Genomic DNA, 23,757 nt, shown 5'->3' on the forward strand with positions numbered 1-23,757 from the left:
TCGAGTACCAATCACCAAATCCTTTGCCACTTGCGCTAGGGACGGTCGGTAGCGATGGTAGAACTACAACCACGTTTTAGTTGTAATCTACAACTTATGATTCAGGAGTCAACTTTTCTATTTTAGTCATATCATTCTACTTCTTGTTCATACCAAAATTAAAATATAATTGTATAAATTTTGGGGTAAGGATTACTTTTTTTTTGGATTAAAATTTCTAATCTTACAATCCTTTTCGGCTCCATGGGCTTCGACCTAACTTAATTCATCTGAACGTTAGGGATATTGTGAACTATAGTTCCACTCAACTTTTTCAGTTCATTCAACTTAGCTTATTAGTCTCACGAGGCTATTATCACCGGACAGAAAATTGAATCTATTTTAACAATAATAAATAGCCAACATTGTCAGCCTAGCATTTCTAATTTGAATAACTATGAAAGTTTAACAGCACCAGCACATATTTAACCATTTTATTATATGTTAGTGTGATACTCAAAAGTTTGAAAGATAGATTTATTTGAGGTAATCCTACCCACTACTAGTTCTTTCATAGAAGATACTTTTTGGGATAGATCCATTGTAGATGTGAACTTTTAATGTGACACCCTATTTTTTAGAGTGTCTATATATTTTAGGTCTACTTTAGCCTGACACACTTAACTTTTTTAACTTTTTAGGTCTAACCACCACTCAAGATATTATAACTGGATTAAGAGATTTAATCCTATTATATCTTATCTATATGACTTTTTCAAATCCTGGAGTCTCACATTTAAATATTAAATCTCCCAAATCTCTGAATTCTGGATCAAAATATAGATTCATGTGTAATTTGTTGCTGCTAATATTTTATTAGCACCTAATCTTTGATATAGTCAAAATTCTTCATAAAGTGGGTACTGAAAAAAGATATTCATTTGTAGATTACTGTTTGCTGCTTCTTTTTTTAGTACCTAATCTTTGATATAGTCAAAATTCTTCATAGATTAAGTACCAGAGAAAGCAATTTAACCTTGTTGTGCTTCTCTTATTCTTAATTTGTGGTGCTTGCATGATGTTAGTTAATTGTAGCCGGCCAAGTGTAAATAGATATTATTTGGGTCAAAAGGGGCCAAGAAATGTGGATATAATTGGGGGATCGATATTCTTAAAATGTCTGAGATTTTTTTTCTTCTTTTTTCTTTCCAAACTCATTCACTAGATTGTGTTAGCAGTTTAGCTCATTTGGTAATCTTAGGGGCCGTTTGGTTCATTGTAATTATAAATACGGTATAGTTGAAGATGTATGCACTTGAAAATGGAGCAATTATGATTACAAGTGTCTTATTTGATGGAATACAATAGAAAATGCTATAACATTTACGAATTTTATCATTTTATATATAAAATGATGAGATTGCTTCTTATGTACGAAAGAAAAAAAAATCTATTAAAAAAGTTATTGGGAAAGTAAGCTCATCTTTATTTAAGATTACTCCCTCCAAGTGGTGCAGTTGCAGTTACGGTCAATTTAGACGTAGTTCCAACTAATGCAATGAAGCTCCTCATGTAGGTGCAATTGCAGTGGTTGAATTCAAATGCATCAAAATAAATGTTGAATTTGAATTTGTATGTAGTTATAACTGTAGTACAGTTGCAACTATACTTAACCAAATAGTTCCTTAATGTAGTGTTAATTTCATTTATATATGCTCCTCCTCTATTATATAATCAATGTTCAAATACGGATGGAGACATAAACCAAGAAAGTTACTGGTTCAAGGCTTGCTAGTTTCTTGGTTTCTCAGAAAAGTATAAATGTTTTTTTTTATTTTTTTTATGAAAAGTATTTGTTTTCTATAATTTTTGTAGATAAAATATTTAGAAAAAATAAGAAAATTATTTTTTATAAAATTTGAAAAAAAAATTTTAAAAAAACTACTTGTCCTAAAAACCAAGTTAACAGATGAAAACTATTTTTCCGGCTAAAAAACCATTTTCTAGGATAATTTTCGGCGAAACCAAAAAAAGGTAGGGGATTGTTTTCCAACCTTCAATTCCTTTTTCTGCGTACCAAACAAATACATTTCAAAAACTATTCTCATCAACACCCCATATTTAATGACAATAATTATAATTTTTTTCTCTAAATATTATTTTCTATGCCTGCATTTGGTTCTGGTATAAGTAAGAACTGCTTATTCCAGAGATAGGTACAAGTTCATGTATAAATAAGAACTAGACTAATTTTGTGTTTGGATGAAAACTGAGTTGCTCCTATAAATAAGGTAAATAGTGTTTGGATGATTAGATTGGAACAAAGCAACTCTTTAAAAGTGACTTTACAAAGTATCACATTAACAAGTTCCACAAGAATCGACAAATCCAACAATTTTTTGAGAAATAGGTGGCACGCTACCCGCTTCGTTTATTTCATTTAGAAATAAACTTAGCTGAAAATGTGAATCAACTAGGATTCGAACTTGGAACATCAGATACCAACCGCCAAAATTTTTGCCACTTGCTCTAGGGATAGTCAGTACAAATCCAACAAATTAATTATGAATAACCATGCATTAACAATGAAAACATTAACATCTTACATAGAGATACAATAAAAGAATCCTCCCTTCACCACTAAAACATAACTATGAAGCCATATTTTAAGCACTAGCTAACAATTTTTGTGCCATAATCTCGTAGGAGAAGCCGTTACTTATCGAATAATCCGCGGCCCAAATAAAAATACCATGAAGCTTATTTTGCATTTTGAGCTCATTACACGCATCAAAGAACCCATTTTCGGGCAATAATCCCCCACTGCTACTCTTGTCCGTGCTAAGTGCAACCAAAACGTTGCCGCCATAATAATTCATGCTTTGCTCCTCGAAATATCCCGCGAATTGAGTCACGTTCGTCGTCGAATCGTACGCGTAAAATTGAAAGTTCACGTAGTCGATCGCGTTCCCGTACTTCTTCCAAAGAGCTCGGTAGTGAATCTTCACTTCGCGGTCTTCAAAAGGCGCGATCGAAGCGAAAGATATCACTTTGTTCATCTTGAGAGTAGTTACCAACCTCCCGATACACTCCGCGAACGTGTCCGGACCAGCGAGGAAGTGCTCGTAGTCGATGTCGATGCCGTCTAAGTCATACAACTTGATGATTCTAGTAAGAGACGAGACGGCGTTGGCCACCCAAGAATTTACGGATGACGGTTTGAAGTACACGAGGCGGTTATCGCCGAAACTGTCTCCGCCGAGGCTAAGGGCTAGTTTGACATTGGGGTGGCTCCGCTTGAGGGAGGTGATCTTATAGGGGGTGAGAGTATCGGTGTCCCAAAATGCGGTGAACACACCGTCGGCGGGGGCCGGGGGGGACGCGTCAGTGACGGTGTAGTCGATGGCGAAGGCGAGGATGAAGTGGAATTCGACGTCGGGGTTTACGGGGACGTCGGAGAAGTCGACACGGTTCGAACCGGCGCCGATGTATTCCCTGAATAGCTTCGAATTGTTGGCGAATGCGCAGGGAGGTACTGAAATGAGGAGAGAGAAAGCGAGGAGGAGAGAAGGGATCAGGAGATCCAAGGGGGCCATTTGAATGTGGTGGTACAACAAGTTACGAATGTTACATGTTTATATAGGTTCATGTGCATCAAGAATATGTGGAGATTTCATTTTTAAAATAAAAATATTATTGTGGATATATATGAAATTGGCCGGCAAAATTAAACTTAATTATTATTATTATTATTTTAATTTTGGTATCTTAGATATATTAGACCATATTTTTAAAAAAGAAAAGCTCCAAATGGCAACCTAGGAGGAACTGCTTTTAAAATATGGGGATAGGCCAGGTAATTGTAGATCTATGGATGGAGTGTTGGATAGTACGAGGTACTGGGAAAATAATTGAAATGGAATCTAAACTATCAAAATTGAGAGTAAATGAACAGATAAGGGAGCGCATTTTTAAACTAAGTACATATGCTAAATATTTATATTCATATACCAGCTTCGCTCATTATTTTTAAAAATAAACTTAGTTGAAAATATGAAACAAATGAAATCTCAAGTCTAAATATTGAGTCCTTTATCATCTGTGCTAGGAACTGTCAGTGCAAGTCTATTAATATTAATACATTAAAAAAGAGAAACTTATAATGTGTTTGTTTCCTTTTATGGGATTTTCTTTTCCTTTCTTTTTCTTTTCTTTTTGTTTCGGGGAGGAATCTGAAGAACCATGCATGGCAGCAGGTTTTAGCCCAACATGAGAATCCAACCTCATCTTCAGAGTAAGCCCAGTAAAAGCCCAATAGGCCTAATTGGGCCTAAACATGAATGTTGGCTGAGTACACTTGCAGGTCAGTGGCCAAAATCAGTATGTTAAAGCATCTGGACTCGGCCAAATTATTGAACTTGATACAACTTTTTTGAAAGGGTGGTTATTTTAATGAAGTATTATATTTTGCTACTAACAGAAAGATGCATTAAAGATATGAGCAGGGCACTGTGATATTAGGAGCACAGTAACTCGTATGTTTCTAAGTTTTTAACTATTCATCAATTTTGATGGACAGTTAAGACAACAGAGAAATGAGATATAACTCCAATTTCTCTTCTCTTTCTCATCCTAATCATCCATCAAAATTGATGGATGATTAGAAGTTTAAGAGCATAAGAACTGCTGTACTCCTAATAGTACAGTAGTCCTACTTTTAAAAATATAACATACTAACTTTGTCTTTCGTAAAAAATAACTTCGTACTCGCTTTTCTCAACCCGACTATCCAATTCAATTTAATTAGTAAGTTAACAAGAAAACTATCATTCATTGTGCTGCTAGAATTGAAGTATCAGATGAGACGAATCAGCAAAAAGAAGAGATTATATAGTAAATCTGGCGCAGGGCAATAGCTTCTCTTTAATTTGGGATCCACAAGGATCAACTCACGTATCCAGTAAGATCTTTTTTTTTTGTCTCTTTTGTTAAAAAAAAAAAAATTAGAGTAAAGTTGAAATATTATTTTTACTATTTGTCTTTTCAGGTTGGACAACCAATGGTGGGTGAATAATACAATGGGCTCCATTACTCCATTAGTGCTTCAACTTGGGGATATATCAAAGCAACTTCTATGGCTCAACTGACACCACAAAGTAAAGATTAAAATATAATAATAATAATAATAATAAGGGAAAACTTCAAAATTTTCCCTGTAGTTTTGTCGTTTCTCACTTTGCCCCCCTGTGGTTGTATCAATTTGCCCTCCTGTGATTTTTTTTTTCTCTTTTTCTTATCAATTTTATTATTATTTTTTAAATCAGTGATAAAGTTAAAATTAAAGGGTACTAAAGTGAATATTTGATAAATCTAGATGAGTATCTGAAGTTTTTTATATATAATTTAATGAAATATTAACGAAAAAGCTACCGAAAAGATAAAAACGAAACCACATGGAGACAATTTGATACATTTTAAACTACAGGAGGCAAAGTGGGTTTTTTGAAGTTTTCCCTAATAATAATAATAATAATAATAATAATAATAATAATAAGGGAAATTCAATACAGCAAGTTGTATGCGGCCAAGGGCGCATACGACAAAGAAAACGATGCACGTTGTCTACTCTACTGTGGCTCTAGTCCGCATAATTTAATGGCTTGTATTAAAAAATATATCTATATGCAATGTAGTCCCTACCAACTTGAGAAAGGGTAGCTTCACTACCGCATATTTGTGCAAAGCTGGCCCCAATTTGCAATTATTTTTTCCATTTTTTTTATATTAGTATTAGTTTTTCCCTTAATGATATCGATGGTTTGTTCTTTTAAATTTTTTTTATTTATTTATCTTTATAAAAACAGACACGAAATTCACATAAATTATAGACCATTTTAAACCGACTATCTAATATTTTTAAAATTTAAATACTTTATTTATCTTTACAACTTTAGTTAGTACCCTTCATACAATTTTTTCAGCTTCAAATTAATTAAAATATGTAATTAGCTCAAACTTTGAAGTCAAACTGTCATTGACGAACTCGGATCAAATAAATTAAAACATTTAGTAGTATATTCAAAATGATTCATTGTTCGGATAAAATTCACACGTTCTTACCTTGACTATATTCAATAAATTGATCAGATCATGGCAAAAATGGCTCTAATAATTGATCGATGTTTAGTGGAAGCATAGCAAGCAATGCAAATTTAGTCGAAGAGCAATAAGTACAAAAACTTGATAGAAAACAGAGAATTAAAATACAAACCTTTAATTACGTACAGCAAGATACCAATACGACATCAACTAGCAACAAACATCAAAATGTTAAGACTTTATCTCATTAAGTTTAGGTCAATGCAATCGCAGCATAAACTATTTCAGCTTCATCACCCACTTCAATAAATTAACACCGAGACAGCGAAAGGAACATCTAAAACTCAATTGGCCGATCGACTAAGCGTGACTAGCATCAAAATCTTGCTTGCTTTTGGGTATGGAATATGAGCTGGACATAATTTATGGTGCATAGTCATCAATGATATGTACGTATACTAAATGCTATTAAGTTGTTTTCAATTATGCAGCTCCCAGATCGACGATCAACTTTGTTAGACTTGATCTATACTATTGAAAGTATTTGAAAACTAAATTTTTATCATTTTTCGGCACTATTTATCTATCAAACGAGTAGTCTAAAATTAATGGCTGAAAATAAAAATCTCATAAAAAATTATGATAAATGACTTGAATTTCTAATCAGAAGTACTGATTTTACTCTAGATAGTAAAATAAAATTAAAAAAATTTCATCAGATTTGAATTATTTCATATTATTAAATTCACAAACGCATCACATCGATTATTAAAATTATCTATTTTAAGACTTTTTGATCACAAGCAAAAAATATTGAAAAATTATGAATATTTTCAATAGTGCAGATCAAGTCTAAAAAAACTGATCGTTGATTTGGAAGCCGCATCATTAAAAACAACTTGGTAGCACGGAGTACTCCGTGCTACCGATAGTATAGCAGCCTAGCTTTATATATATATATATATTTCATTAAGACAAACATCAGTATTAAATATCACTACCTCTTTGTTTTCTGTAGTTTAGAGTGCAGTGTCATGTGCTTCAGATTTATGACAAAGCGATATAAAACAACTAGTCACTTTCAGATAGTGAAATCCGCGATGATTAAGCATTTACGCATGCATAACCTTTATTATTCTTACTGATCATATGAATAGTTTGTAAATAGGAAGCAACCATGTCACTGCTTATAATTTATTGATTCAAAATGCATGAATCACCTCGGTTTTTCATTCAAAGTGTACGATTCAATAAATTGTTCTTGCAGTTTTTGAAGCAGAATTAGCTGTGAAATTCTCCTTGTCATGAAAATTAAAAACTAATTAGGTTCCACTTATTATCATTAATTTCCTTGAATTGGTTAATCTAATCCATGTTCCAATGAATCTTAAATTTAGGTGGATCCGTACCTGATTTTGTATCTCTGTGTAATGGCACAATTATTGTAAGGCTTTCATAGTAAGAACTTGCACACGTAGCATGTCACCGCAAATGACCTGAATGAAACACGCACATAAATATAACCTCTCATATAACAAATTTGGACTAGTAAATATAACATGCAGTTAAGAAAAAAGAAAAGCAAATTATGCATCTAAATTTGTGTGCAATTTATACCAGTCCCTGAATCTTCGATAAATTGTTATTTGTCCCTTACTTTTCTTTTTCTACTTGAATAAGTTAGTTTCTGGATGAGAATTAGGACGCATGCTTGTCTTTCCATATGAATAAAACACAAAAGATACCATAAATAATGCAAGGCAAGGGAGTGATGAAGAAAATTCATATAACATGAGTATTACTGTATTCTATAAACAAAATTTTTAAAATTGGCGAGAAGTTTCGGCCAGAAAAGCACTGCAAGATGAAATTGCAAATGTTAGATAACAGCAGAAACTACTTTGTTCAAGGAAAAAATCGAGGACTAAATTATAATTCATCTAAATTTCAACATTATTTATAATCATTCTTCCACACCTAAAATTTTCTCAGCTATCAAGACATCGGTGCCTTCACAACAAATAAAGAATTTATCTTACAAGGCCACTGGGACATTGTATGGTCAATAGTTGATGAACAACATGTTAAGGTAAAGGATAACTAAATTAAAAAACAGCTTTCAAATAGGCACAAGATATCATACTACCCTAAGCAAATCTAATTCCTTCTAGCTAGTGACTTATCAAGTATCTAAATCCACTATTTTATCATCTTGTAGGACCACCTAGCTAATCTTGCTATATGCAAGTGGACAACCATAGCAGGTGGAAGAGGAGGTCCACTTTGTGAAACTACAAAATAACATTCACTGCTACCCAATGAATCATTGTTCCTTAAAAAATTTTTAAAAAAAATTTCCTGATGGGCCATACCATTTTTAGGAATTTGGCCAATTAAAGCAATTCATCGACATCCTAAGGTGGCATATGCTAATCTAAGATCCTCTAATAAAGAGGCTAAAGTAATTAACCACTAGTGACAGTTCATGGTTGTAACTTTCATGAAAATGTATATGATTTAACAACTGATTTGAACAATTGACTATGTCATCTCTGATTAGCCGAGACTCCCTAACTTTCAAAAATTAAAAAAAGGAAATTCGACATCTCCATCTTTCCAATAGGATAATGAGAGTTCAAATACGTAAGCATGATTTGTAAGAAATTAAATGACTAACCTTATTTTGTTAATAGATAAAGTAAACTAGAGTAATTGCAACAACAAAACAACCAACAGATACTATTTCAATTTAATGCTTACTACTTGAGATACCTCATAAATGAACCTACAGTAGCATTTTGTAGCTTTGTTCACTCTGTGCGACCATAAGATCAAATGAAAACGGCTGTGTAACTGAAATTTGAAAAATTAGAGAGATGTTTCTGAAAATGGTCCATCTATTGGTGAGCCCGGCTCATAATATAACCGACAAAAGAGACGAACAATTACAGCGCATGGACTTCTCAACAACCTAACCAAAAAAACCTGTTATAATATGCCTAGATCCTAGTTACGTAATATTACCTGACCTTCTCTGAAGTAACAACAATCAAAGATTAGAAAGATGCCAACATGTAATATGAATACAGTGAGTATCTAATGTCTATGAAACTATACAATTTTATATGCTGTCCCATGGTTAATTCCTTTAAAAAATAACATCATATGGAAGCGAAAATTTCTTGAAACAATTAGAAGGTAATGAGCAATATCATATTGGTTATGTTCTAACATGTTAGCATCAATAATGCATAAATATATACCATCATAAGCATCAACGTTTTCTGCATATAAAGATGTATAGTCTATATGATGCTGATTTTGTAATTATTGTTGCTAGAGTTCTTCAAAGGTTCGGTCCTAGGATTTCCAAGAGAAAAACAAAGAGATCACAGAAAAAGGGATTATTTTCCTTTTTTTTTTCATGTAACGCTTTCAGTTTTATTTTGTTCATTGAAAGGGTAACTAAGCACGGCTAATCTTTTTCTGATAATAAGTTGCAAGGTCACTTCTTCAATGGCTTCCTTCACCATCTAGAACCTCCAGCTCTTCTGAAGACAAAAGGCACTTCAAGAGACTGATAAGTATTAAAAACATTATCATTGTCATAGAAAATGAGACACAAATTCATATTATATTGTCGCCTTTCAACAAAAAAATGATTCAATTATTTTTCCTAGCTCATAGAGGTGGTTCATGAATGCTTTGGTTTTGTCTGATTTTTCTAGGGACATTTGGTTTACTAAGGCGTAAAAACATTATAAGCTATTAACAGCTTCTAGGTATTAATCTCTACCATTCTTTGTCATATCAGTATATCTCATATAATCGTACCAAATTAAAAGTTGAGACTCCCTCAGTCTGGATGAAAAGAAAAAGAAAAACAGAAAAAGAATGATAAATGCTTGAAATTCACGTACAACCAATTGATACACGAGAATGCTTACTCTCTTTTGTAACCCTCTTATCATATCCCTTCCTAGACCTCATCTAAGATGGCACAAATAATATATAAAGTACTTTATCAATTTCAATCAAAAGGCAACACATAGAATTATGTAATGTTATCCTATCTGCCTGATGATTTATTTGTAGTTAACTTATTGTTGAAATATACTTGTTTAGTCCCGTAAACAGTGATAAGGCATTTTTTTGGGGGGCAAGAAATCAACATATAAAGGCTCTACGACAAAAATTTGTAGACATTGGCATATTTTGTAGTTTGGATTACTTGATGATGCCAATCAGTTGAAGAAGTCATGAAATTATCACATCACAATAACAATTGTCCACTCTAAGGAATCCCATTATTGCTAATAATAATAATTAGTGATTATGACTCAAACAGACATTTCGTACTCGACCCAATTGTAGCATCATTTGCACAATCAGGTCACAGTCACGTAAGACATTTTTTTATATTTACCATTATTAGTTTTGTGAAGAAAGATTAATAAGAAAGAAGAATTTATTCAAGTGATAAAGAACTGACAATATTTATTCCATTTGATAATATTGGCATGTACTCGTGTCATATTTTATGAGCACAGATACACTTACACCTGCTAATGTTACTAGAAAATTAATAGGTAAATAACAGCAAAACCATTTGATATACAACCACAACCAGAAGTCCATTTCACAGTACCTGTTCCATCATAAGGGGAATCATACCTTCTATTATAAGTACTTAAGTTATCATTGCCCACAAATAAGTGGGAATAATCAACTTCAGCGGGTGGCACGGCTACATTGTTTAATTTCAAAACCCAATTGCTCCACCTATCTCCCAAATCAAAATCAACAAATGGCCCTGCCCAACCCCAAGCAAATTAACCAAATTCAGGTCAAACAAAGTACAAAAGTCCCAGACCCAGAACAGATGCAGCCTATAAACACTCCTTCAGATTTCAGTCCCTTTTTAATCGAGTAAATTGCATTGATGTGTCTTAAAAACTTCCTCCAAATTTGCACTTTGGTCGGTGTTCTTCTCCTTGCTCTTCCATAAATTACAGGAAGGCACTTGTTAGCATCTTCCATTTAGTTGAGCAGCAGCAAAACTAACAAGGCTATTACATTAGAATAGCCACGCAGTCAGCTGCCACGTAAGCAGACATTAGTAGTAATACTACATCAGCTTTGCCATTACACAATGAACGGAAGATAACAAAAATAGCTTTACTTCGAATGCTTTTCAAATTTCAAGGTGCCACTTATCCACCTTCAAGCATATTAGCATAGGGATCAAAATGAAACTTTCAGAGAAGTTTGAATACCACCTTTGGAATTTACCCTTTTTAACCCTTCTCCGCACAAGATAACACCACCAGCAAGTGTGGTAGGAAATCTTCCATGTGCCACTCAACCACTTAATATAAATAAAAATAAGGCAATCAAATATAGTCATCAAAGAGATAATTAAAATTTATACTATCTATGCTTTATTTATTAGTTATATATAATGATATATGATTGGCTTATGATGACTCTACATCGAATAAGAGGGACGGGTTTTCTCATGGTCATAAGAAAGGATCCGAAAGGTGAACAATTTGTTAGCTTGATAGCATGCGAAAATACAATCAGTAGTCATAGTTCATAAATATAAGTGCATATTTATCGGACAATATAAAATTCTGACGGTCCAAAGTTGGACGACAACTAAAAGCAGCCACTAAGCAAAGTTCAAGACGCATTAACACCTGCATTACATTAATTAATGGGATAAAGAATATCCTCTCCTTGAAATCTCTCCCCCTCGAGTTATTTTGATAGAGGAAAACTAATGCAAGCAAAAGGCAAACCAAATTTCAGCAGAAATAATGATTGCAATTAAAGTACCCATCTCTCCCTCCAGTTCCATTCCCTTACTAGTAGGAATGCTACGCATACCTTAAAATGTACCGAAAAGATTGCCGATTAATCAGCTGCGATTATAAGAGCCTAGTAGTCTTCTTAATTCCTCAAGGAAACACATATTAGGTCGGAACAAATTGCAAACTAACTAACAGTCGCAAAATTAGAAAAGCACACATCCAACCATACAGAATTTGTGTTTAGAAAACAAATAAAAATGATAAACAAAACCCAATTGTATAGATTGCAAATGCAATCCATAATCCATCACCGGTCAGTCCATTCAATCGCATAAATTTTAAATTTTAAGTTTATGAGAATAAAAAAGCAAAAGCAATACCAAACAAGACCTTAGTTGCTCATAGACCGTAGAATACACACACACACAAGACCTTAGTTGCTCATAGACCGTAGAATACACACACACACACACACACACACACACACATATATATAGCAGGTCTTGTGTGTTATTAGGAGCACAGAGGCCTCCGTACTCCTAAGCTGTTTTCGATGATAGAGATTCCGAATCGACTATCGGCTCCGTTAGACTTGATCTAATATATTTGAACTATCTAGAAAATAATTTTTGTGATTTTTCAGTATCATTTTCCTAGCGATCGAAAGGGTTCAAAATCAACAATTTTTAATGGTTGATGTATACCGTTTGCAAATTTAACGGTATAGAAGTATTCAAATCAGATGAAATTTTGATAGAAAATTCTTTATACTATTTATAGCAAGATTTGATCGAAAATTTTAATGCTATATCACCACTTTTTGTAAGATTTTTATTTCCGTCCGTTGATTTTGAACCCTTTCAATCACTAGGTAAATGATATCGAAAAGTCACAAAATTTATTTTCTAAATACTTCAAATATGTTAGATCAAGCATAACGGAGCCGATCGTCGATTCGGAAGCTCCATGATCGAAAACGGCTGAGGAGCACGGAGGTCTCTGTGTTCCTAATAGCACACAAGACCTACTATATATATATATATATAGAGAGAGCTAGGCTGGTATACTATCGGTAGCACGGAGGCCTCCGTGCTACCAAGTTGTTTTCAATGCTGCGGCTTCCAAATCGACGATCGGCTCTGTTAGACTTGATCTACATTATTGAAAGTATTTGGAAACCAAATTTCATAATTTTTTGGCATCATTTACCTATCAAATGACTAGTCTAAAAATGAACGGCTTAAAATAAAAATCTCATAAAAAATGATGATAAAAGACTTGAATTTAAGATCAGAGGTACTGATCTTACTCTAAATAGTGAAAAGAATTTTCTATAAAAATTTCATCGTATTTGGATTGTTTTACACCGTTAAATTTACAAATGCATCAAATCTACAATTAAAATTGTCAATTTTGAGACCTATTGATCGCTAGCCAAATGATGTCGAAAAATTATGAAATTTAGTTTCCAAATACTTTTAATAGTGTAGATTAAATCTAACGGAGCCGATTGTCGATTTGGAAGCTGCATCATTGAAAACAACTTGGTAGCACGGAGGCCTCCGTACTACCGATAGTATACCAGCCTATCTCTCTCTCTCTCTCTCTCTCTCTCTCTCTCTCTCTCTATATATATATATATGGCTCATAAATAATATTCCGAAGCTGGAGTTACATTTCAACAAATTTCCTGTTCACTTGAATCGTCGAGGGCGGCTCATTATTATTATTCTATTATGACACAGCCAACCAGCAATTCCCCCTTTATAAGTTATAAGTTATGACCACCCCATCTCTCATCTCTCACTCTCCCTCACCACCAACCCAAAGGAGAGAAAGAGAGAGTGCAATAGATAGATAGATAGATAGATAGATGGATGGATAGATAAAGAGCAGGAAACAGAGAGAAATTAAGATATATTTATATAGAGAGAGAAAGAGAGATAAAGAGGGTGAGTGAGGGGGAGCTTACAGAAGAGGCATTGTTAATGGACTCGAAGCCCGGCGGCGGCAACGGGAAGAGCCGAGTGCTGCTGGGGAAGTACGAGGTGGGGCGGCTGCTGGGCCGCGGGACGTTCGCGAAGGTGTACCACGGGCGGTCGGTGTCGGACGGCAGCTGCGTGGCGGTGAAGGTGCTGGACAAGCCGGAGGTGGTGGGCACGGGCGCGGGGCCGCGCGTGCTGCGCGAGGTGTCGGCGATGCGGGGGCTCTCGCACCCGAACGTGCTGCGGCTGCTGGAGGTGATGGCGACGCGCTCCAAGATCTACCTGGTCATGGAGCTGGCCCCGGGCGGCGACCTCCTCTCGCTCCTCACCCGCTCCCGCGGGGGGCGCCTCCCGGAGCCCGCGGCGCGCCGGTACCTGCTGCAGATCGTCGCAGCGCTGCGCTACTGCCACGCGCGCGGCGTGGCGCACCGCGACGTGAAGCCGCAGAACCTGCTCCTCGCCCGCGACGGCGCGCTCAAGCTCTCCGACTTCGGGCTCGCCGCGCTCGCGGAGCAGCGCGGCCGCGACGGGCGCCTCCACACGGCGTGCGGCACCCCGGCCTACGCGGCGCCCGAGGTCGCCCTCCGCCGCGCCGGGGCCGGGTACGACGGGGCGCGCGCCGACGCGTGGTCGTGCGGGGTCATCCTCTTCGTGCTCCTCGCGGGGCGGCTCCCCTTCGACGACGCCAACATCCCGCTCATGTACCGGAGGATCCACAGGCGCGACTACGCCTTCCCGCCCTGGGTCTCCCCCGCCGCGCGCCGCGTCGTCGCGCGCCTCCTCGACCCCAACCCGGAGACGCGGCTCACCATCGAGGCCCTCGCCGAGCACCCCTGGTTCAAGCGCTCCCTCAGCTTGGACTCGCAGCTCTCGCTCATGGGCGCACCGGCGGCGCCGCCTCCGCCATGAACGCCTTCGAGATCATCTCGCTCTCGGCGGGGCTGGACCTCTCGGGGCTGTTCGACGAGGGGAGCGGGAGGACGAGGAGGAGGAGGAGGGGGAGGAGGTTCACCTCGACGGAGCCCGCGGCGAGGGTGGTGGCGCGGGTGGAGGAGGCGGGGCGGAAGCTAGGGTTCGCGGTGGGGAGGAGGAAGGAGGGGGCGAGGGGGATCGGAGGGTTGGGGTGGGCGCTCTCAGTGGAGGTGGCGGAGGTGGCGCCGCCGCTGATCCTGGTGCAGCTCACGCCGGAGTACGGCGGCGGCGGCGGCGGCGGCAGCGGCNCTCACGCCGGAGTACGGCGGCGGCGGCGGCGGCGGCGGCGGCGGCCGAGGCGGCGGCGATGGGTATGAGGAGGAAGAGGAGTTCGCTTGGGCGGAGTTGAGGTCCGAGCTCGGGGACGTCGCCGTCGCGTGGCACGGCGGCGAAGACGACGAGTGATTCTTTTTTTCTTTTTTTTTTTCTTTTTTTTTTTGTGGGCCCCTCCCCCTTGAGACGCGTGCCGGTCCTGGGAGAGCGCGGATCTCGAGGCGCGGATGGACGGCGGGGGTGGGACGGGCGGCGGTGTGGGGATTCATTTTGTAGCGAGGGCATTTGTAGTTTTGTACATAATAATTTAATTTGTTGTTAGCAATTTGTGTTTAATTTTTCTTTTATTTTCCTTTTGTTTCTCTTTTTTTTTTTTTTTTTTTAAGATGCACAGTGTTTGAATTTTAATTCTCGTTAATAGGAACTATGATAGTGTTTTTTTTATTATTATTAATGCCCACATTCAAAAGCCATGTTTATAGGAACTATTAATAGTTTTGAATTTTTGACAAAAAAAATCGAATTTTTTTCGAATTTTTCGAAAAAATACATATTCGACCGTTTAATTCGTTTCTCCAAAAATTCGCGAATAATTCGCAAATTATTCGCGAATTTATTAACAGAGAATAGTTAATAGTTAATAGTTAATAGAACCTAAAATTCCACAAAGAGAAAAGTGTTCAAAACAAGTGTGTCCAGTAGAATTATCATTAAATTTAACAAAATTGTACCTTAATTATTACAAATAACATAAAAAGAATTAGGCATGTTCAGTTTTTGGTATTTTATAAAATTTCTAGAAATGTCGGTTAAAAATTAAGAATTCTCATATTTAGTTTGCGACAAAAATCTCACGTAGAAATTTAATCTTAATGGACTAAAATATTCCCTTTGATTTTTTATTTATCATTCGAATACAATGTATAATATAATTCTATATATATTAATAAGGATTTTATGGTAAACTCATTAATACACCTTAGGTATTTCCATGTTAAACCAAAGATTTGCGATTGGAAATTTTAAATACTGTAAACTAATGAGTCTCGATCAGAAAAATAAAATAATTATTAGGCTTAGTTTTTTTTTCAGAAATAAACTTAACATCTCGAACACTAACCATCAAGTCCTTAGCTAAAGGCACTAGATACGATCGATTATTTATCTATGATTATTAAAACTTAAAACTCGAAGCATAATCCTTTTTAGAACATCAGTGTGGTTGTTTCATCTTCCTAACACATATTTAATATAATATAATACATCAGTATATTTATTATTATTATTGGTTAGCTTGTACCGTATCTCAATTAGTAATGAATAACAATATATTTAAAGTAATTTTAAAAATAAAAAATTAATTTTAACTTTTAATTTTTTATAATTAATTAAATATTTTGTATGTAGGAATTAGAATTAATTCATCATCAACTTTTGCATTATCTTATATAAAAATTTTATTTAAAATAGAAAATGATAACATCTTTTTTAAAAAAGATTAAAAGCTAATGGGCCCAAGCTGGCTCTTGATGCTCTACTATAAGCCCCTGTTTCACAAATAAAACTTTATGGGGAGTTTCCTAACGACGTCTCGTTAAGAAGATTTTGATCTGTAATCACGTATTAGTTTTGCCTCGTTCAATTATTTGTTGATTATTTTTAATGCTAAAATTCCAAAAAAATAAAAAAAAATCTCGAAGGATGCATTACACGGATAAAACTTTAGTGGGAGCTCACCAATAACATCTCATTAGGAAACCCCCAATCTGCTGGCACGGTTAATTTTATCTCAAACAAGTAGTTTATTGGATATTTTTTAAAAAAGTTAAACTCTTGAGAAAAGAATTATAATACTTAGGTAGAGATCAAATTAACATGCGTTCCTGCTCTAAATTTTTAAAATTTTAAATTATATACATAAATTAGATATTTTTAGTGAGACCTTGTTGAAAAGCTCCCACAATTTTTTTTAGCCTATCAATTTAGTTGGCCCAGGAGGGGAATGTTCCAGATGTGCAAATGGACAAAAGATGGTAATGTTCTGAAAAGAGGTTCGATTGAGACACCATCCATGCCCACGTGTGTGGCCACATGGCATTGCCACAGTCGTGTGTTAATCACGAGGATCCAAAGCGAACGGAGGGATCATCCACAATGTGGACTAATCTATAATTCGCAATTCAATTATTCTGAAAACAACTCAGAAGCAAAATTCACGAAAGAGTTTCAGGTTTCACTCTGTCATCCAAGGTCGAAGTTTCGATTCCCCATTACATATCCCCATGCTTAAAGAAAAACAAAGCCTATGCTTAAAAAAAAAAAAAAAAAAAAAAGACGAGGAACAACAAAATGATCGGCTATCAACTTGAAAAAAAAAAAAAAAAATTATTATACCACCAATAAGAGTGTAGAGAGTATACACAAAGGATAGATAAACACATAAATACGAGTTAGAGGTTGACTTCCTCACAATGCAAGATGAGCCCACAACATAATCGACGATGCAGTGGTTGGGAATTCCTTATGCCGGGTCCCTTTTATTACTCGTGGGGGCTTCGGGATCCCACGTTGGAGGAGAAGCATCCCACGGCACAGACGGGCTCGGCTCCCCGCAGATCCTCTTCTGGAGGTGCTCCAGGCTGGCCACCCGCTGCAACGAGGCGGTCCGTCCCATCTTCACACCGGTTGTGGGCCCACGGGCCACGTCGGTGGCCGGAGCGGCGGAGCCCATCTCCGGGAGGCAAGAGTTGATTCTGTTGTGATAATCGTTGGGAGGCGGCTGGAAGAAGTGTGCCGAGTCGTCTTGGATGGGGACGGCGGCGTCACCCGACGTGGCATCTGATGGGCTACCGGAGAAGGGCATGCCCATCGATGACATGTCGGGCATAGTAGGGTACAGCGGGCTAATGCCGGTTACTCTCTTCACCGTGTCCTCCGCCATTTTCACCTGAACATAAGGATGTTGGTTTGCCACAAGGTTTTCTAGTTATCGTACAAAGGAATGCTAGAAAGTACTGTCCGCATGAGAAAACTAGTGAAAAACCAGCATTATGCTGTGGGATGAAGTCCAAATACTCTTTCTAAGAACTCAATTTGAATTTAGACATTTTAGCTCCAAATGCTTTGGGCAAGAATTCTTTCTTCTGACAAGAAAATCGTTCTTAATTTCTCTCTAAAATCTACAATGCATTCCAAGGATTCATTTTCTGCCGTTACAGCAATAGAGCGCATGTTACGAGGGAAGATACATAATCTTGGAAAAGAAGACAACATACCTTAGCTCTCAGAGTTTCAACATTTGCCTTAAGCAACCTGTTGTCAACAGAGGCGTCATTGTACTTCTGGTTAACGTCAGTGAGACGCTTTAATAAGGTTGAGTTTTCAACTCTTAATTGGGATACCTACATCATTAAGACCTCGAGATCAGTGCGTTATTCAATCTTTGCCTGTAAGTTGCAATATGAAAAATTTAAAGGTCTATACCTGTCCCTCAAGATCAGATAGATGAGCTTGCTTCCTTCTTCTGGAGCGCCTTGCTGATTCTCGATTTGAGAGCATCCTGCAGGAACAAAAAGAATCAAATAAACCTCAAACCAACAACCGTAACAAGTTAGAATCTTAAAAAAGTGCAACAGGTAGCAACTACCCAAAAGCTGAGATATAGATGACGCTTTATCAGAATATGTCAAATAACTAGGTGCCCTACAAGAAAAGCAAGTCGATGCCGACACTGATAAGGCATGTGATGGGGCATACTTGGTCAGCCGGAGAATTACGTAACACAATAAACCTTGTAGGTTATAAATTTGTAAGTGTAGCCCTATATTCAATATCCTACCATAATAGGCATGCATGTCAAACAAAGCAGTGGCACAACATCCAAGTATGCAATTGTGCATCGAAGGTCTTTTCACAATCCATGCACTGAAGCAAGCCTCATAAAATTTGTTTATAAATAATCAGTAACATACAATAACCAAGATTAATTCAAATATGGAATAGAAGACTTTGATCCCAGATCTGGTAAATAAATTCAAGCAAAGTTCCACCGGCAGGGCAATTCCTTTTGATCTAAATGTGGGAAAAAAAAAAAAATAGGAGCCATTCCATCCAAGAAAAACAATGATAGGTTGCAACAAGCCAAAAAGAGAAATAATAGAAAACAGAGAATAAAATTAAAAATTGACTTTTCAAGCGATTCAAACAAATAATCCATTCCTTTTAGAACTACATGGCAACTAATGAGTTTCTAATTTGAACTGAAGAAGCATGGCATGCCAGCATCAATATCCAGTATCATCTAAAATAAAGAAAAGGAAGCATACAAAGGCTCTGAACAAGATAAATTCAACATTGCATGGTGATCAGTGATATCGTATGTCAGCTACCAGCTGTAAAAGATATCCTAAGCTCCAAAAATAAATGAAGGATAATGCTTTGACATACATATAAATCCACATAAGCCAAGAAACGACATCCCTAGCTCTACAATAACAAATGATAATAGAAACAAGATTAGCATATGAATATGTTTACCTTCTCATTTTTTTGGCATCAGTGAGGTCCATATTTTCTGTTGTTTCTATTTCTCCATCATCGTCGTCATCCGACTGCTCCCTTGATGAAGAGCTAGTTGGAGGCTTTTCTGCAGCAGCTGAATTTTGCAGGACATGTGGAGCTAAACCTCCACTCGTTCCACTACCTGCCTCGTTTTGCACCATAGCACGATTACCTTTCTATGGGTGGGTAAATGCAGAGAGTAATGCTACGTACACCTCAAAATATACACCCAAAGCATAGAATACAGGACAGAAGAGCACAAGTGGTAGTTAGTGACTGGTTTAGCATCAAACTTGATGTTATATATTATTACGCATCTAAAATATAGGAAGCTTAGTCAACTACTAGCTGCCACATGTGCAGTACTAACGCACCATCCATATGTTAGAGGTACATGTGGCATTACTCAGATGTAGAATGTTATATCACTTGTTCTGAAAGTACAGATATTTTCCCAATGTGCCAATAAAAATATATATATATATTAGCATATATCATCATACAGTTCATAACTCTGTAAAATTAACCAACTCATTGACAGGAAAAGAAAATATATGCATAAATCTATTGAGCAAGTCGGTCCAGAACAAATTGTATAATTTGACAAAACCAAGAGAAATCACAAGAGGAGCTGTAATAAAAAGTGAAGAAGTGGAATTTTGAAACCCTTCTTTCTAGGTCAGTTGACAAAGGCTTATTTAATAGCCAGAGAAAAATCTGCTCAGGCTAACCAACATGATAGAAACCGGAAATAGCATTCACGGCTTATAATGTGGAAAATCAAATATGAAGTAGACTCTATGATCATGTCAGGCACCAAGGTAAATGACCGGTAAGGCTTTTCCGACTACAGCAGTTATAACATTCTACTCTTACAAGTGTAAAGGCCCAAGAAATTGAAGAATTGTTCAAACCAAAAGCTTCTGGAAACATTTCTGTTCAACTAGTCTTCAGCACTAATTATGCTCTGATATTTTATTTTCAGACATTACAAGCATTGGCTTTTATATGCTTTTCATATAATTTCTAATCATAGAGATCTAGTTGTAATGTCTTCTACAGACTTAATTTCAACTAATATTCATAAGAAATTTACCATAATGGATCACTATACTTCTAGGTTTGGTCATGGACTTCTTGTCTTGTACTCTTTGATGTCTTTTGTATGTTATAATGCTACATCATACCTCAAGAATCACACAACCTCCTCAAACAAGTGACCTGTTAAAACTGTTTGACCTGTTGGTCATTTGATAGGACCATTTGCGTCTTGCAGCAGTTCCCTTTTTGTGTGCTGTTTTTAATATGGAGATCTCAGCAATTGAGGTTCCTTCTAGTGCACAAATCGCAATTTTTCATAAGCCCCTTCAGTCATGTTGTTGGTACTATACAAGTTGCTCTGATTAGCAATTCACTATTTATATCTTGCTCGGCTGACTAGGAATTGAATGATCAAATATGAATCTCTCTTCTTTTAATTTGATAACCTGACTAAATAACTTGCATAACAACTGTTTTTACAATAACCACAACTCAACACCAAGGTTTTACATCACAACAGAATAGAGAGAGTGGAAAAGACCCAATGCCTTGGACATAATAAAAATAAGACGCATAACAGAACTAATACAAATTATTATTCAACTAAATATTATCTATGCAAAATTATGTCTATGTTAATTGAAACTAATTAACTATCAATTATCCAGGGAAAAAAAAAATCTAATTTAAAAATGTTAGTGCCATCTATTTTTCTATACTTGAAGCAAAAGTATTAAGACAAGTGCATGTAGACCAATGACCAGGATGTCGAGACGACAACGCCTAATGCAAGCACCTAGGTAAGCTAAAATATTCAAACCATGCACGGCAAATAATTCGCAAAGAAGAAGAAAAGAAATCAAAAGATGCAAATTATGAAATGATCCCCAGACTCTACTCAAGTCCGAAAAATCAGAACTGTTAAAATGATTACCCTTAGCAGAAGCAACTTGAGAAGCCCATTGTGAAGCATCTGAAGTTTGTGAGTTGTTGTCCGCTAAAGGAGAAGATTCTTGGGGTTTGACAGCAGAAACCTGCAAATGAATAAAAAAAAGCATTTAAGTGGAACCTCGACATAAAGTTTATGTCCCTCACAAAGGGTTACCAAATTTCAACAGATAGCTGAGAGGTTCTACCAAGATTTACACAGAGAAGAGACTAAAATCAGCAAAGACTAGTGTACTGCCATAACAGTCTATGAAATACAGGAAATATTTTAAACTTAAAAATTTTATCTTCAGATCAATAGACGATTCTTATAAACGAGCAACAACTCTAGCAGAGAAGCAACAAGAACAATTTGGAAACTTGAACAGATCTTGCAGAATAATGAAGAAGGTGTCTTTCTCCTCATCAAAGCACCCAACGATTCTTAAAATAGCACATAACTATTTGATAAACTTACACAAAAATGCTTTACTTGTTAGCCTAATGCAAGTTCTGTGAAGTTTCAGGAAGTTCTTTTTTTCCAAATTGGTCGCCTTCTACGTTCTTCAATTGCTTGACATAAATGACATAAACATGCACCGACCAACGTAAGTGACATAGGACCGACACTCTTTACGTCTACAAAATTTATATTCTATACGTTCTTTAAGTAAAAGAATTTGAAATTGAGATTGCAACTACAGTAATACATCCTATTTTCTAAACTCAAAAAAACGCTTCATACAACAATCGGCAGATAGTAAATAGAAGAAAGATACATGTAACACATCTTATGCATTATTCTAACAGCTAAAAAGAAATTACCGACCAAATTAGAACTACTAAGCCATCAAATATAGGATTAATAAGTAGCATATTTGGTGCATAATTCTAACATATTAGGCACATCACATAAAAGAAAATTATAGTCAAAAGACCGAGAAGTATAATTAAGCAACATAGAGAAAGATTAGAGAGCTGAAGCATATGACAAGATCGAATCAAAGAACTCGAAACAGATACCCTCGACAACGCCACGGCGGCGCACTGCATATTGAGCTTCTGCCTCAGCAGCGCGTGATACTCGCCGGGGTCAACATCCTCCTCCGCCGCCGCCGCCGCCGCAGGGGCATCCGACGGCTGACGATACGTGCCGGCGGACGCCAGGTCAGCAGGCACCTTGATCTCCACCACATCGTCGTCCCCCCCTCTTCCCCCCTCCTTCAACGAACCACCGGAGCTCAAAACACCAGAAGCCGCGGCGCCGGGGCCGGGAACGGGCCTAGGGTCGGGAATCGGAGCGCGATTATGGTTAGGGTTCGGGATCAGATTCGAATTGGAAGGAGCGGCGGCGGCGGCGGCGGCAGCGGCGGAGGAGGAGGGAGCGGCCACCTCCTCCGCCTCCTGAAGGAACCTCTGGAAATACCATTCGGAGGGGCTCCGATTCATCGCGCTCCCGCGCCCTCCTCCTCCTCCTCCGCCTCCGGCGACGGCGCCGGCGCCGGTCGCCGGCGAAGCCACCCAGAAGGGGTCGGACATCTCGTCAACGGAGAAAACCCTCTCCATTTCGCCCTCTCTCTCTCTCTCCTTTTTTCGCTCTCTCTAATAAGAAAATGATTAAGAAATACTAATCACCGACGTAATCCTAATCCGACGGCTATAACTACGTTATTAACTTTTAAAACGGAAATTAAAACGGGGAAAGAGGAGAAAAGATAAAAGTAGAGGGGGTGGTGAGAAAGAGTGGCACGTTGATCTCGTTTAACGAAGAGGGGTTGAGGTTGAGGAGGGGTACTCGTAATATAGTACTACAAATAAAATAGGAATTTACGAAAATACCCTCAGATTTTTTTTTATTTATTATTTTTTTTTTTTATGATGGCTACAATTCAAGGCCCTGTCTCTTCGCGTGTGGTTGCGTGGGCCCGCGTGATTCCTCAATTTCGTACGGACAGGGGTAAAAACGGAACTTCGTGGGGTCAATTGATTATTTCCATTTATATCCCTCTTCTAGTCAAAGCAAAATTATTATTTTCTTTTTTTAAAAAAAAAAGTTAAAATAATTTCGATCAAATCCAAAATTATGGGAACGAATTAGCTCGCTA

The 23,757-nt window shown here is 37.2% G+C and overlaps 3 protein-coding genes and 1 long non-coding RNA gene across 4 annotated transcripts; 1 reads left to right on the top strand and 3 right to left on the bottom strand.

Moving 5' to 3' along the window:
• LOC109712746 (chitinase 2-like) lies at window positions 2,626-3,575 on the bottom strand. Its single transcript, XM_020236490.1, has one exon. It carries the CDS (start codon window positions 3,573-3,575, stop codon window positions 2,646-2,648), a length of 930 nt encoding a protein of 309 aa, XP_020092079.1. The 3' UTR covers window positions 2,626-2,645.
• LOC109712511 lies at window positions 6,172-13,945 on the bottom strand. Its single transcript, XR_002216863.1, has 3 exons — window positions 13,867-13,945; window positions 7,488-7,574; window positions 6,172-6,490 (listed from the first exon to the last, which is right to left on the bottom strand). It is a non-coding gene; the product is annotated as an uncharacterized LOC109712511 (long non-coding RNA).
• On the top strand, window positions 13,514-15,426 carry LOC109712510 (CBL-interacting protein kinase 7-like). Its single transcript, XM_020236105.1, is given in 3 exon segments — window positions 13,514-14,782; window positions 14,785-15,097; window positions 15,177-15,426. Coding segments are annotated over 3 exon segments (1,293 nt in total). The 5' UTR covers window positions 13,514-13,882; the 3' UTR covers window positions 15,257-15,426.
• LOC109712907 (light-inducible protein CPRF2-like) lies at window positions 17,328-23,418 on the bottom strand. Its single transcript, XM_020236712.1, has 6 exons — window positions 22,676-23,418; window positions 21,660-21,759; window positions 19,661-19,826; window positions 18,608-18,683; window positions 18,400-18,525; window positions 17,328-18,071 (listed from the first exon to the last, which is right to left on the bottom strand). The coding sequence occupies exons 1-6, from the start codon at window positions 23,216-23,218 to the stop codon at window positions 17,646-17,648; spliced, it is 1,437 nt and encodes a 478-aa protein (XP_020092301.1). The 5' UTR covers window positions 23,219-23,418; the 3' UTR covers window positions 17,328-17,645.

This window comes from Ananas comosus, linkage group 7 (genome assembly GCF_001540865.1).
Source record: "Ananas comosus cultivar F153 linkage group 7, ASM154086v1, whole genome shotgun sequence".
NCBI lineage: Eukaryota > Viridiplantae > Streptophyta > Magnoliopsida > Poales > Bromeliaceae > Ananas > Ananas comosus.